Source organism: Ovis canadensis, chromosome 11 (genome assembly GCF_042477335.2).
Source record: "Ovis canadensis isolate MfBH-ARS-UI-01 breed Bighorn chromosome 11, ARS-UI_OviCan_v2, whole genome shotgun sequence".
Lineage (NCBI taxonomy): Eukaryota > Metazoa > Chordata > Mammalia > Artiodactyla > Bovidae > Ovis > Ovis canadensis.
Genome location: NC_091255.1, coordinates 19,765,012 through 19,781,025, shown reverse-complemented (window position 1 = coordinate 19,781,025; position 16,014 = coordinate 19,765,012). Strand labels below are relative to the sequence as shown.

The following is a 16,014-nucleotide window of genomic DNA, read 5'->3' as shown; positions in this document are numbered from 1 at the left end:
GGTATTTTCCTATTATCATACTACCTTTTATGTGTGGGTTAAACACTATGCCAAAGAGGACAAATGATTTCACCCTTTCAAAACAATTTAGAAATTACCTTCTAATCCAGTGTTTGAAACTTTTTACTGATCACCTAAGAAAAAGATCTAATACTAGATGGCGCTGAATATATCCCAATCTACAGATGCAGTCTTTAACTGGTAAATTACCCATTTAAATTTCTTTGAGTTATGCTTAGAGTTGTAACATCCAATGCAATAGAAACAATTAAGCTGTATTCAACCTAAATGCCCCTGAAATGAAAGTAAACATATTCATATATAATAAATCATCATCCCAAATAAAAAGATACCTGACTTCAGAGAATTTTGACTTGAAAATAATGAAACACATCCACAACTTGAACAACTCATAAAATTTCAATTCAAATCACTCACAAGAAGCCTAAATGTCTACTGAATAACAGATGTCTCTTGGAAAAGATCAGTGAATGTATTTTTAGAATGATATCAGAGAAGAGCTTTTATAACCATTTTTAATCAGAAGTACAGCTTCATTCATAAAAACAGAGTCAAAATTTACAGAAAGGCTTACTGAGATATCACAGAACATTTTTCAGCTACTGTTACATGTTTGGGTTTACTTATTAAGTTTATATTTGAAGTTTCCTATCCTGGCTGCATAATTGAAAACTTTCAGCTAGAAAAGATCACTTTTTTCCACAATGGTGATGAAGCTAAACAATCAGAATTGAAAATCTGGAGTCTTTAATTTGGCATCTTATGATTTTATATAAATTTGTTTACAACATGCTTGATTTAGGTTTAATGCACAAAAAACAATTTCAATTAGAAATGCATGTAGTTTTCTTCTTAATTCTTAATTACTTAGAAGTAGAAAATTTAATATAGGAATATACTTTTCAAGAAGACTGTGACTTCTAAAAAAAAAATTCTCAGACTGATCTGAGAAATCTAGAGAAACAGGATCCATGGATGACTGGATTAGATTGCTACTTATTTTTACATATCAGTCTGAAAACAAACGGATGAAGAGGACTACAAAAACAAATATTTATGTGAAATTTAAAGTGCATTAGGAAACTACATATCTTCCAAATTGATTAATTCAATATAGCATTTAGCAGAGGAAGACTTCTTGGAGGAAAATATTTTTTAAGAATCAATTTATTAAAACCTGAGAGTAGTAAAACTTGTATTTTTAAACATAATATAGTCTTTGGATTAAAGTGAAAAATATATCTCAAACTAAAAAAAAGAAAAAACCCAAACCATGCTACTTGTCCAGTTTACAATATAGTTGAATATATGCATGATGGTATGTTTTTATAGCTTGACAGTTAAGTATTATTACCTAACACCAGGAACACATCTTTATTTTTGGAAGAAGACAATTTATATCCATTTCCTGAGTATTTCCCCAGTTCCAATTCATTTATGAGTTGTTTTTACATTACTTCCAAGGTCATCAACTTTACTTTCTTTAACAGGCATGAGTCTTTTCAACTTCGTGTCTGTGCAGTCCTCAGCTTCCATTTCTCCGACTGAATCCACTCCTTCTGTAGTTTTAATTTCAAAAAGATCTTCAGTTAAAATGCAGTTTGAACTATTAGTCAATCCACTGTCTCTCTCAGGTCCAGCTAGCTCATTCCTTTCTTCATTTGTATCTACAGGATCATAAAGTTCAGGTGTAAAATAGATAGATTCATCCTCTGCTTCTGTTTCAGAAGCTGTATTTGAAGCAGAAGGTTCAGCTTCTTCACTTACTATGGACAACGGAATTGCTGGATCTTCTGAATTCAGATTAGTAGCATCGACGTTTGTAGATGGAACAATGGTTTCTGATTGAGGGCATACTCCAAATGATGTATCTACTGTCAGATATGAGGACTCATATTTATCAGTGAGTGGCAAAACTGTTTCACATTTCTTTTCTGTTTTGAAAGTGGAAGAAGTAGAGGCACAGTCCTCTGATGACCTAACCATAGGTGTTCCAGTCAGAATTTTACCAGTAAGACACTGTCCCCCCACATTACTCCCAGACCAGCTAACTCGGTTTATTTGTTTGCTGAAGGTGGGGCTTGTGGATCTGGAAATCACAATTCTTTCTGCTCCTACTGCCTGGGCAGACTCTTCTAATAATTCTGGATCATCTATAAATACAAGAGTGTAAGAGTGTTAACTTTCTGCTCCTAACATCATAACTGTTACATTAAAAGTGATTTTTGTTAGAAATACTGAAATAACTGTATAGGATGCATAATTCAGAGCCCATAACAAGCAGTAGCAGGACTTCCATTTTAAAATGCAAAGCACAACATGTTAACTCTGAAAGGAATCTTGGGTCTCCAGTGGTTCCTAGCCCAAGTTATAATGCTGTCTGGTAAACTATCAAATTCTACACCAGGGATCTCAGACGTGAACAAGAAAAGGAAGGGTAAAAAGGAAAAGAAAGAAGGCTGAGTAAAGGGGGAAGGAGGCTGTAAAAATGCCTTAAAAATCCACTAACCAGTGATTGAGAAAAACTGACGAAGATTAATTCCCTAAGTTAGCTGACAACCCCCCAAAAAAAGGAAACTGACAACCACAAAGACTTAAGATATTTGCTTGAGGTTATAAAATTGGTTGGTAATCAGACCTGGACTAGAAACTAGTATAATGGCCTAGAACTCACTATAACATTTAGTTAGCATACAAGCATATGCTATAAAATAAATATTTAAAAACTGATATATAAAACAACTATTATATATTAAATAAAACAATTAAAATGATATCCAATGATATCACAGTTTAGCAAACTTTTTCTGTAACAGGCCAGACAATAAATATTTTAGGCTTTGTGGGTCATATAGTATCTGTTGCAACTACTCAATTATGCTGTTCTAGTGTAATATATACAACTACTTAACTCTGCTCTTGTATACTATATGTAAGTGACTGACTGTGACTGCATTCCATTAAACTTTACTTACAAAATCAGAGAGCAGGCCAAATTTGGTCCATAGGCCATAATTTGCTAACTTCTGATATATTATACTCTAATATATTTAAATTATATTCTAATTTTTCAAATTATATTCTAATCTAGCATATTCTGATATTTTAAAATATTATTTTTTTATCATTTAGAATAAATGACTTTCACATCTCTAAACAAATAATTCATGTAAGGCAAATTAGGTCAGTTTTTAATATCATCTTTAGAAAAAATTACCATTTGTACAGTTCTTTACAATGTTGTGATATTTATCATCTTATTAGATCTTTACAATCCAACCTGGAGGGACAGGCAGGCAGATATTCCTTCTTCTATTAAGACTCAAAATGTTAAGTGACTTGCTCAGAGGGTCAAAGCTTCTTAGTGGAAAACCAGAAAATATGTATAGGTCTCTGACAAAAGTTTGTTCCCATTCCAATACACTATACTATTTCATTATTTTATGATAACACCTTATATTACAAACCAACATACTTAAGGACATTAATCTGTAGCATAACAAATATCATTTCACTGAATATAATGAGACTTCTCTACTAAATGTAAACGGGTAGAACTTTTCATACTTTTCTCCTTTTTGGAGATGATGCCTCTTGGTAAAGATGGGCTTTCATTTATCATTTTAGGATATGGTAGTTTTAAACACATTTTTGCTTTACCTTCCGTAGCATATTCTGGTGATAAATGGCTTGCTGCTTCTAAAAAATAGGTACTGTCCTTCGAACAAGCCGCTCCAAGTGTAGGCTCACTGTCCTGTATAGATTTTCTGTCTTCTTTGGATACAGCAATGACCTTTTGGTGCTTTTTGGAAAATTCAGCCAAGGACTCCAGTGCACTCTCAAAGGTTGAATGGTGCTGAATCAACTGTCGAACCCATTTAGAAAGTCCTAAGGCAAAAAGTAAAACCAGCAAAGAAACTTTGGTTATTTGTGATGACATACTAAGAAAAACAATTAGATAACTTCTCTGGTGAAGTAATCTACTTTGAATTTAGAGTATATAGAATGGTTCTCAACCGTTTTCCTGCCTTTTTACCTTCGTAAGTACAGTATGCTCTTGTATCAGTAGCATTTCTCTTTACATGCAATGATTGTCAACTGGATGGAGGGAAGAGGCAGTAGAAGTAGAATGGAGATAGGGAAATGCATTGTTCATCAGTATGAATAACTGGGGAATAAGGCAAATTTAATTTTATCATTGTTGTTATTGTTCAGTCACGAAGTTGTGTCTGACTCTTTGCGACCCCATGGACTGCAGCATCCCAGGCTTCCCTGTCCTTCACCATCACCCAGAGTTTGCTCCAACTTATGCCCACTGAGTTGGTGATGCCATCCAATCATCTCATCCTCTGTCGTCTCCTTCTCCTCCTGCCCTCAATATTTCCCAGCATCAGGGTCTTTTCCAAGGCGTCAGCTCTTCTCATCAGGTGGCCAAAGTATTGGAGCTTCAATTTCAGAATCAGTCCTCTAATGAATATTCAGGGTTGACTTCCTTTAGGATTGACTCGTTTGATCTCTGTGCAGTCCAAGAAACTCTCAAGAGTCTTCTCCAGCACCACAATTCATAGGCATCAATTCTTTGGCCATTAGCCTTTTTTATGGTCCAACTATCAAATTCATACATGACTACTGGAAAAACCACACCTTTGACTATATGGATCTTTGTTGGCAAAGTGATGTCTTTGCTTTTTAATACGTTGTCTAGGTTTGTCACAGTTTTCCTTCCAAGGAGCAAGTGTCTTTAATTTCCTTGGGGGTCATCTTCCGGTGTCATATCTTTTCATGCCTTATCATACTTTTCATGGGATTCTCACGGCAAGAATACTGGAGTGGTCTGCATCTTGGGTGGTCCTGCACGGCACAGCTCATAGCTTGAGTTACGCAAGCCCCTTTGCCGCAACAAGGCTGTGATCCATGAAGGGGAATTTTACTATAATTCCCCACAAAAATTGCCTATCTTTTAACTGCAGACAAACTAGAAGTTGTAAACAACACAATCTCTTTTTACAACTTTTAAATTTGATTCCTTAAGCAAAAATAAATTGGAGTTTGATCCCTGGGTTAGGAAGATCCCCTGGAGAAGGGAATGGCTACCCACTCCAGTATTCTCGCCTGGAGAATTCCATGGACAGAGGGGCCTGGGAGGCTACAGTCCATACGGTTGCAAAAAGTTGGACATAACTGAGTGACTAACACTTTCACTTTGAGCTTCCCTGGTGCTCAAATGATAAAGAATCTGCCTGCAATGCAGGAGATCCAGGTTCAATCCTGAGTGGGGGAGATCCCCTGGAGAAGGGAATAGCTACAGGCTCTGATATTACTGGGCTTCCCTGGTGGCTCATATGGTAAAAAAATGTGCCTGCAATGCGGGAGAGACAGGTTTAACCCCTGGGCAGGAAGATCTCCTGGAGAAGGGCATTCCCACTGGCTACCCACTCCAGTATTCTTGCCTGGAGAATTCCATGAACAGGGGAGCCTGGCAAGCTATAGTACGTGGGGTCACAAAAAGTAGGACACAACTGAGCCACTTACCCTTTCTCACTTTAACAGTCTCAAAGGTGTTGTTTCTTTTTTGTCTCCCTTCTCCCAATTCCAAATATATTAAACTATTCTGGGTAAAAGGAATAACACCATTTTGTGGGTAAATCATGTCCCATATGAATATATATGTTTATTTTTAATATAGAAATAATCACATTATAAGAGATAAGACCTGTGACATATGAAAACTGCATAAAAATAAACCATATTAACAGTATAAGGTGTTTTGGATAATGATCCACTTCAGAATGAAATTCAGATATTTGGACTTTAGAAAATAAATATTCTCTGCTGATGTTGCTAAAACTATAATCATCTTTTGGAGTAGTTTAAAAATTCAGTATGGCATTTTTCAGTTGAGAGGAAGATAAGACAGGGCATCAAGAAACTTGAACAATTAGACTTTGATTACAAATATATTCCTTTAGTTTTTCTGTTTAATGGAAATTTTCTATCAATCTATTCTTATGCAAATTGAATTTAAACAAAAATTAGTCATCAAAAGGAATCTGCTGTTACTGCCTACTTAAGATTTCAGTCTTCTTTATGAGTCTCAGAAAAAATAAAATCTTACAGAAAATAATAAAAAATGTTTAATTAAAAAAAAAATCTCTCAACGAATCTGAGGCAAAAATTTCAGTTCTAGATTTGAAAATAAAAAAAATTTAAAACATGCATTTCTTTAAAGTTCTTGATTTTTGTTTGCTTGGGGAAAATAATTATACCAAATAAAAATATGAAAAATTTTCAAATTTAAAAATTTTAGCATTAAAGTTATCACTTTCATTTTGACCTTTTTGTGATTAAAAAAAGCCTTTTCAGTATAAAATGTCAGTTTGCTTTTGAAAACTTCAAAGAATCTGAGCTCCACCTGCTGACTAAACATAAGCACTTAACATTTGCTTTTGGTTATGACTTGGCCTAAGCTCAATGGCTTGCTCTACAGGTAAAGAGGAGAAAAGATTAATAAAGCAGCATTTCCTGCTTCAATCCGGGTGGATATGTTTTAATACTGAATCAGATATAATGATTAGGTTCTGAAATATACAAAGTAGAGTACACATACATAGACAGCTAATCTGAAACAAAAAATTAGCATCTTTTCATTATATTATAGTATGGTACGAACTTTTTAGCTCTAAAGCTAACAATAAAAATGGAAGTATTTCTAACAGTTCTTTAATAACAGATAGATTCCTGATATTGATTTCAAAGGGACTGTGCTACAGCTGGATGAAAACAATAGGCACATGGTATTTGTTCATTTGAGTGGGGAAAAATGACCATCTTGCAGAATGCAGTGGTGCATTTTTTTCTTTTTAGAAGATACTAACTCTGATTAATATAAACTCTATAACAACAGAAGCATTTCTAAATCAACAACAATAAAACTCAAATAATCCAAAATGAAAGAAGAATCCTACGCAGCCAATGGATTGCTTGCATGCTTAAATGTAAAAACTTAATATTTCTTGAAAAATTAACTTCTGTGGAACAGTTTTTTCCTTGACAATGCTAAATAAATTATTGCTATGCTACTGAATCAAAACCACATTCTGATGAAACTGAAAGATCTTAATTGATTAATATACTACTGAACTGAATATACTATTCAGTTCAGTTCAGTCCAGTCGCTCAGTCATGTCTGATTCTCCACGACCTCATGAACTGCAGCATGTCAGGCCTCCCTGTTCATCACCAACTCCTGGAGTTCACCCAAATATGTCCATCAAGTCAGTGTTGCCATGCAACCATCTCATCCTCTGTCGTCCCCTTCTCCTGCCCTCAATCTTTCCCAGCAGCAGGGTCTTTTCCAACGAGTCAACTCTTCGCATGAGGTGGCCAAAGTACTGGAGTTTCAGCTTCAACATCATTGGTGTCCTTCCAATGAACACTCACAACTGATCTCCTTTAGAATGGACTGGTTGGATCTCCTTGCAGTCCAAGGGACTCTCAAGAGTCTTCTCCAGCACCAGAGTTCAAAAGCATCAATTCTTCGGTGCTCAGCTTTCTTCACAGTCCAACTCTCACATCCATACATGACTACTGGAAAAACCACAGCCTTTACTAGATGGACCTTTGTTGGCAAAGTAATGTCTCTGCTTTTGAATATGCTATCTAGGTTGGTCATAACTTTCTTTCCAAGGAGTAAGCATCTTATTTCACGGCTGGAATTACCATCTGCAGTGATTTTTGTGCCCCCCAAAATAAAGTCTGACACTGTTTCCACTGTTTCCCCATCTATTTCCCATGAAGTGATGGGACCAGATGCCATGATCTTAGTTTTCTGAATGTTGAGCTCTAAGCCAACTTTTCACTCTCCTCTTTCACTTTCATCAAGAGGCTTTTTAGTTTCTCTTCACTTTCTGCCATAAGGGTGGTGTCATCTGCATATCTGAGGTTATTGATATTTCTCCCGGCAATCTTGATTCCAGCTTCTGCTTCTTCCAGTCCAACACTTATCATGATGTACTCTGCATGTAAGTTAAATAAGCAGGGTGACAATATACAGCCTTGATGTACTCTTTCTCAATTTGGAACCAGTCTGTTGTTCCATGTCCAGTTCTAACTGTTGCTTCCTGACCTGCATACAGATTTCTCAGGAGGCAGGTCAGGTTGTCTGGTATTCCCATCTCTTTCAGAATTTTCCAGAGTTTATAGTGATCCATGCAGTCAAAGGCTTTGGCATAGTCAATAAAGCAGAAATAGATGTTTTTCTGGAACTCTCTTACTTTTTCCATGATCCATTAGAACTAACCAGATCCTTCTCTCTAAAGATCTTTTGGAAACATAGAAACATTAAAAGGATAGATTTCCAGGCAATGTGAATTTTTCCATGTTAGATCTAGTAATTCAAATTCTCTATCCAATTCTTTGTCTTTAAAAATAGAAGTCATTAAATACTAAAGCTTGCTACCAACTCTTATTCTAAGCCCAGCTGAGACTCTTACCAGATATGTATCGACTTGGGTTACTTCTGAAGCGATCATCGACTAGAATAAGAGCCCCCCAATCATTCTTGTGTCGAATACACCTATTAAAAAATAGGGAGAAAGTAAGATAAATACAACAGTGAAAACAGTCAAACTTCTAATGGGACAGAGGGAAGATTGAGAAAATTAATGATGTGTCCTTTAATCAAAGTCATGATTATGAATAAGGTTTATAGAAACTACTCAGTACAACGTACCAGAGTAGGTATATTTAAAAGCACCCTACTTTTGCCAACTACTGATAACTTATACCCAAAAACGCGACATGCACTCTATTTCAAAAGTCAAGAAAATTAAAGAAAATATTTCCTCCAAACCTTCCTTACATATACAGAATATTTTTTACCTTATACTAGCTGTAGATTTTATGTAGATAACTTTTATTCTGATTTAACAAGTTTCTATCATAAATAAGTTTGTAAAAAAATTTTTTGCACCAATTGATATAATCATGTAGTTGTTCTTTTTAAACTGCTAATATGGTGGATTACAGTAGCAAAATTTCAGATATTGAGCTTACCTTTCTTTCATTCCTAGAATAACCACTATGGCTATGGTACATTATTCTTTGTATGGATTGTGGTGCTCCATTTGCTAATTGTTTTATTTTAAAAATTATTAAAGATTTTAAAATATAGTGGTTCTTTAGCACATTTACAAGGTTCTGCAACCTAGAACACAATATATTACAGAATATTTTAATCTCACCAAAAAAGAAACCCCATGCCCATTAGTCTCCCTGAATTACTCAGATTATTTCCCCTAACCCCTGACAAGCAGTAATCTACTTTCTCTTCATATGCATGTGTGCATGCAAAGTGGCTTCAGTCGTGTCCAACTCTCTGTGACACCATGGAGTGTAGCCCACAAGGCTCCTCTGTCCACAGTATTCTCCAGGCAAGAATACTGGAGTGGATTGCCATGCCCTCCTCCAGGGGATCTTCCTGATCTAGGGATCAAATCTGTCTCTTATCTCCTGCATTGGCACGTGGGTTCTTTACCACTAGTGCCACCCTGGGAAGCCCTAGATTTATCTGTTTTGGACACTTCATAAACTAGAATCTTATAATATATGGCATTTTGTGTCTGGCTTCTCTCACTTAGCATGATATTATATATTATTACTGAAGAATATTCCATTGTATGGATATACCAAAGTTTGTTTATCTATACATAAAGTAATGATCATTTTGCATTGCTTCCATTTCTGACTATTATGAATAATGCTGCTATATATATTTGTGTACAAGCTTTTATGTTAATACATTTTTAAAAAAACTCTTGAGTATAAACTTAGGAATAGAATTGATAGTTCGTATGGAAACTCTATGTTTAAATTTTGAGGAACTGCCACATGATTTTTTCCAATGCAGTCGCATAATTTTACATTTCCATTAGCCATGCATGAGATTTCCAATTTCTCATAGCTTCATTAACACTTGTTATTGTCCCTCTTTTTCAATATATTTACCATAAAAGGTATAAAGTGGTACTTCACTCTGGTTTTGATTTACATTTTCCTAATGACTAATGTGGAGAAGGCAATGGCAACCCACTCCAGTACTCTTGCCTGGAAAATCCCATGGACGGAGGAGCCTCGTACGCTGCAGTCCATGGGGTCGCTAAGAGTCAGACATGACTGAGACTTCACTTTCACTTTTCACTTTCATGCACTGGAGAAGGAAATCCAGCAACCCACTCCAGTGTTCTTGCCTGGAGAATCCCAGGGACGGGGGAGCCTGGTGGGCTGCCGTCTATGGGGTCGCACAGAGTCGGACATGACTGAGCGACTGAACTGAACTGAATGACTAATAATGTTGCATATTGTTTCATGTGCATACTGGTCATGTGTCTTTTTTTTGAGAAATATGTATTTAAATTATTGGTCAAAATTAAAATTGCACTGTCTTTTTATTGTTGAACTCTTTATAAGAGTTCTTTATATATTCTGGAACTAGACTCTGATCAGATACATGATCTGAAATATTTTAAAAACCTTTGCCTAATCCAAGGTCAAGAAAATCTGCACCTTGTTAGCCCTTGATCCATTTAGAGTTAACTTTTCTATACAGTGTGAGGTAGGGGTCTAACTTCATTCTCTTGCATTTGTTACTGTTCAGGTACTAAGTTGGTCCAGCTAGTTACGACCCCATGGATGCAGCACGCCAGGCTTCCCTGTCCTTCAATATATCCCAGAGTTTGCTCAAATTCATGTCCATTGAGTCAGAGAGGCTATCTGATCATCTTATCCTCTGTCATCCTCTTCTCCTCCTGTCCTCAATCTTTCCCAGCAGGAGGGTCTTTTCTAGTGAGTTTCTTCTTCCCATCAGGTGGCCAATGTATTAGAGCTTCAGCTTCAGTATCAGTCTTTCCAATGAGTATTCAGGGTTGATTTTCTTTAGGGTTGATTGATTTGATCTCCTTGAAGCTCAAGGGACTCTCAAGAGTCTTCTCTAGCCCCACAACTCAAAAGCATCAATTCTTTAGTGCTCAGCCTTCTTTATGGTCCAACTCTCATATCCATACATGACTACTGGAAAAATCGTAGCTTTGACTATATATGGATTTTTGTTGGCAAAGTGATGTCTCTGCCATTTTTTTTTAATTGAAGGATAATTGCTTTACAGAATTTTGTTGTTTTCTGTCAAACCTCAACATGAATCACCCATAGGTATACATATATCCCTTCCCCTTTTAACTTCCCTCCCATCTCCCTCCCCGTCCCAACCCTTTAGGTTGATACAGAGCGCCTGTTTGAGTTTCCTTAGCCATACAGCAAATTCCCTGTTGGTTATCTATTTTACATATGGTAATGTAAGTTTCCATGTTACTCTTTCCATACATCTCACCCTCTCCTCCCCTCTCCCCATGTCCATAAGTCTATTCTCTATGTCTGTTTCTGAATTGCAGCCCTGTAAGTAAATTCTTCAGTACCATTTTCCTAGATTCTGTATATATGTATTAGAATACAATATTTATCTTTCTCTTTCTGACTTACTTCACTCTATACAATGGGTTCTAGGTTCATCCACCTCATTAGAACTGACTCAAAGACGTTCCTTTTTATTTTTGAGTAATATTGCATTGTGTATATGTACAACTTCTTTATCCATTCATCTGCCAATGGACATTTAGGTTGCTTCCATGTTCTAGCTATTGTAAATAGTGCTGCAATGAACAATGTGTCTTTTTTAATTTTGGTTTCCTCAGGGGATATACCTAGGAGTGGGATTGCTGGGCCATATGGTAGCTTTATTCCTAGTTTTTTAAGGAATCTCCATACTATCTTCCATAGTGGCTGTATCAATTTACATTCCCACCAACAGTGCAAGAGCGTTCCCTTTTCTCCACACCCTCTCCAGCATTTACTGTTTGTAGACTTTTTGATGATGGCCATTCTGACCAGTGTAAGGTCAGAATTGTAGTTTTGATTTGCATTTTTCTAATAATGAGTGATGTTGAGCATCTTTCCATATGTTTGTTAGCCATCTGTTATGTCTTCTTTGGAGAAATGTCTGTTTAGGTCTTTTCCCCACTTTTTGATTGAGTTGTCTGTTTCTCTGGTATTGAGTTGTATGAGCTGCTTGCTCAAAATCTGCAAATATTTTGGGAATTAATCCTCTGTCAGCTGTTTCATTTGGTATTATTTTCTCCCATTCTGAGGGTTGTCTTTTCACCTTGCTTACAGTTTCCTTTGCTGTGCAAAAGCTTTTAAGTTTCATCAAGTCCCACTTGTTTACTTTTGCTTTTATTTCCGTTACTCTAGGAGGTGGATCACAGAGGATCTTGCTTTATGTCATCAACTGTTCTGCCTATGTTTTCCTATAAGAAGTCTGTAGTTTCTGGTCTTACATTTAGGTCTTTAATCCATTTTGAGTTTATCTTTGTGTATGGTGTTAGGAAGTGCTCTATTTTCATTCTTTCATGTATAGTTGTCCCAGTTTTTCCAAAACCATTTATTGAAGATGCTGTCTTTGCCCCATTGTATATTCTTGCCTCCTTTGTCAAAAATAAGGTACCCATAGGTGCATGGGTTTATTTCTGGGCTTTCTATCTTGTTCCATTGGTCCATATTTCTGTTTTCATGCCAGGACCACACTGTCTTGATGACTGTAGCTTTGTAGTATAATCTGAAATCAGGAAGGTTGATTCCTCCAGCTCCATTCTTCTTTCTTAAGACTGCTTTAGCTATTCAGGGTCTTGTGTTTCCATATGAATTGTGAAATTTTTTGTTCTAGTTCTGTGAAAAATGTCATCGGTAATTTGCTAGGATCACATTGAATCTGTAGATTGCATTTGGTAGTGAAGTCATTTTCACAATATTGATTCTTCCTACCCAGGAACATGGAATATCTCTCCATCTGTTTATGTCATCTTAGGTTTCTTTCATTGCTGTCTTAAAATTTTCTGTGTACAGTTCTTTTGTCTCCTTAGGTAAGTTTACTTCTACTTATTTAATTCTTTTTGTTGCGATGGTGAATGGGATTGGTTCCTTTTCTTTCTGATTTTTCATTGTTAGAAATATAGAAATGCAAGTAATTTCCGTGTATTGATTTTGTATCCTGCAACTTTGCTAAATTCACTGATTAGCTATAGTAATTTTCTGACACTATCTTTAGGGTTTTCTATGTACAGTATCATGTAATCTGCAAACAGTGAGAGCTTTACTTTTTCTTTTCAGATCTGGATTCCTTTTATTTTTCTTCTCTAATTGCTGTAGCTAGGACTTCCAGAACTATGTTGAATAATAGTGGTGAAAGTGGACACCCTTGTCTTGTTCCTGATCTTAAGGGGAAAGCTTTCAGTTTTTCACCATTGAGAATAATGTTTGCTGTAGGCTTTTCATATATGGCCTTTACTATGTTGAAGTAGGTTCCTTCCATGCCCACTTTTTGAATAGTTTTAATCATAAATGAGTGTTGAATTTTTTCAAAGGCTTTTTCTGCATCTACTGAGATTATCATATGGTTTTTACCTTTCAATTTGTTAATATGGTGTATCACATTGATTGATTTGTGTATACGGAAGAATCCTTGCATTCCTGGAATAAACCCCACTTGATCATGGTGTATGAGCTTTTTGATGTGTTGCTGAATTCTGTTGGCTAAAATTTTGTTGAGGATTTTTGCATCTATGTTCATCAGTGATATTGGCCTGTAGTTTTTTTGTGTTGTCTTTATCTGGTTTTGGTATCAGGGTGACGGTGGCCTCGTAGAATGAGCTTGGAAGTGTTCCTTCCTCTGCAATTTTTGAAAGAGTTTTAGAAGGATAGGTATTAGCTCTTCTCTAAATGTTGATAGAATTCTGCTGTGAAGCCATCTGGTGCTGGGCTTTTGTTTTTTGGGAAATTTTTTAAATCACAGCTTCAATTTAACTGCTTGTAATTGGGTTGTTCATAATTTCTATTTCTTCCTGGTTCAGTCTTAGAAGATTGAACTTTTCTAAGAATCTGTCCATTTCTTCCAAGTTATCCATTTTATTGTCATATAGCTGTTCATAATAGTCTCTTATAATCTTTTGTATTTCTGCATTGTCTGTTGTAACCTCTCCTTTTTCATTTCCAATTTTGTTGATTTGATTCTTCTCTTTTTTTCTTGATGAGTCTGGCCAAAGGTTTGTCAATTTTGCTTATCTTCTCAAACAACCAGCTTTTAGTTTTATTAATCTTTACCACTGTTTCTTTCATTTTTCATTTCTTTCTGCTCAGATCTTTATGATTTATTTCCTTTTACTAATGGTGGGGTGTTTTGGTTCTTTTTCCAGTCGTTTTAGGTGTAAAGTTAGGTTGCCTATTCGATGTTTCTTGAGGTAGGATTGTATTGCTATAAACATCCCTCTTAGAACTGCTTTTTCTGCATCCCATAGGTTTTGAGTTGTGTTTTCATGGTCATTTCTTTCTAGAAATTTTCTGATTTCTCTTTTGATTTCTTCAGTAACCTATTGGTTATTTAGAAACGTGTTGTTTAATCTCCATGTGTTTGTGCTTCTTACAGCTTTTTTCTTGTAATTGATATCTAGTCTCATAGCGTTGTGGTAGAAGATGCTTGACACCATTTCAATTTTCTTAAATTTACTGAGGTTTGATTTGTGACCTAAGATGTGGTCTATCCTGGACAATGTTCCATGTGCACTTGAGAAGAAGCTGTATTCTTCTGCAATTGGATGGAATGTCCTGAAGATATCAATGAGATCCATCTCATCTAATGTATCATTTAAGATTTGTGTTTCCTTATTAATTTTGTTTTGATGATCTGTCCATTGGTGTGAGCAGGGTGTTAAAGTATGCTACTATTATTGTGCTACTGTTAATTTCTCCTTTTATGTCTGTTAGTGTTTGACTTATGTATTGAGGTGCTCCTATTTGGGTGCATGCTGCTGCTGCTGCTAAGTCACGTCAGTTGTGTCCGACCCTGTGCGACCCCATAGATGGCAGCCCACCAGACTCCCCCGTCCCTGGGATTCTCCAGGCAAGAACACTGGAGTGGGTTGCCATTTCCTTCTCCAATGAATGAAAGTGAAAAGTGAAAGGGAAGTTGCTCAGTCATGTCTGACTCAGCGACCCCATGGACTGCAGCCTACCAGCCTCCTCTGTCCATGGAATTTTCCAGGCAAGAGTACTGGAGTGGGGTGCCATTGCCTTCTCTAATTTGGGTGCATAGATATTTACAATTGTTATGTCTTCCTCTTGTATCGATCCCTTGATCATTATGCAGTGTCCTTCCATATCGCTTGTAATCTTCTTTATCTTAAGGTCTATTTTGTCTGATATGAGGATTGCTATTCCAGCTTTCTTTTGCTTCCCATTTGCATGGAATATATTTTTCCATCATCTCACTTTCAGTCTACATGTGTCTTTAGGTCTGAAGTGGGTTTCCTGTAGACTGCATATATATGGGTCTTGTTTTTGTATCCATTCAGCCAGTCTGTCTTTTGGTTGGAGCATTTAATCCATTTGCATTTAAAGTAATTATTGATACATATGTTCCTATTGCCATTTTAATTGTTTGGGGTTAATTTTGTAGATCTTTTTCCTTCTATTTCTTGACTATATAAGCCCCTTTAACATTTGTTGTAAAGCTGGTTTGGTGGTAGTGAATTCTCTTAACTTTCACTTGTCTGAAAAGCTTTTTATTTCTCCATCAATTTTGAATGAGATCCTTGCCGGGTAGAGTAATCATGGTTGTAGAATTTTTCCCTTTCAGTACTTTAAACATATCCTGCCACTCCCTTCCTGCCTGCAGAGTTTCTGCTGAAAGATCAGTTGTTAAATGTATGGGGTTTCCCTTGTATGTTACTTGTTGCTTTTCCCTTGCTGCTTTTAATATTCTTCCTTTGTATTTAGTCTTTGTTAGTTTGATACACAGATGACACCACCCTTATGGCAGAAAGCAAAGAAGAACTAAAGAGCCTCTTGAAGAAAGTGAAAGAGGAGAGTGAAAAAGTTGGCTTAAAACTCAAC

General features: G+C 36.2%; 1 protein-coding gene across 2 annotated transcripts in view; it reads right to left on the bottom strand.

Annotated features, from left to right (window-relative positions):
• Positions 1 to 522: 522 nt before the first annotated feature.
• BRIP1 (BRCA1 interacting DNA helicase 1) overlaps positions 523 to 16,014 on the bottom strand; it is a 191,900-nt gene continuing 176,408 nt past the window's right edge. For both annotated transcript variants that reach the window (XM_069602688.1, XM_069602687.1), the window contains 3 exons: positions 8,514 to 8,596; positions 3,682 to 3,909; positions 523 to 2,174 (listed from right to left, as the gene is read on the bottom strand). In XM_069602688.1, the coding sequence (XP_069458789.1) occupies positions 1,453 to 2,174; positions 3,682 to 3,909; positions 8,514 to 8,596 (1,033 nt within the window). In that variant the 3' untranslated portion in view covers positions 523 to 1,452. The remainder of the gene's footprint in view (positions 2,175 to 3,681; positions 3,910 to 8,513; positions 8,597 to 16,014) is intronic.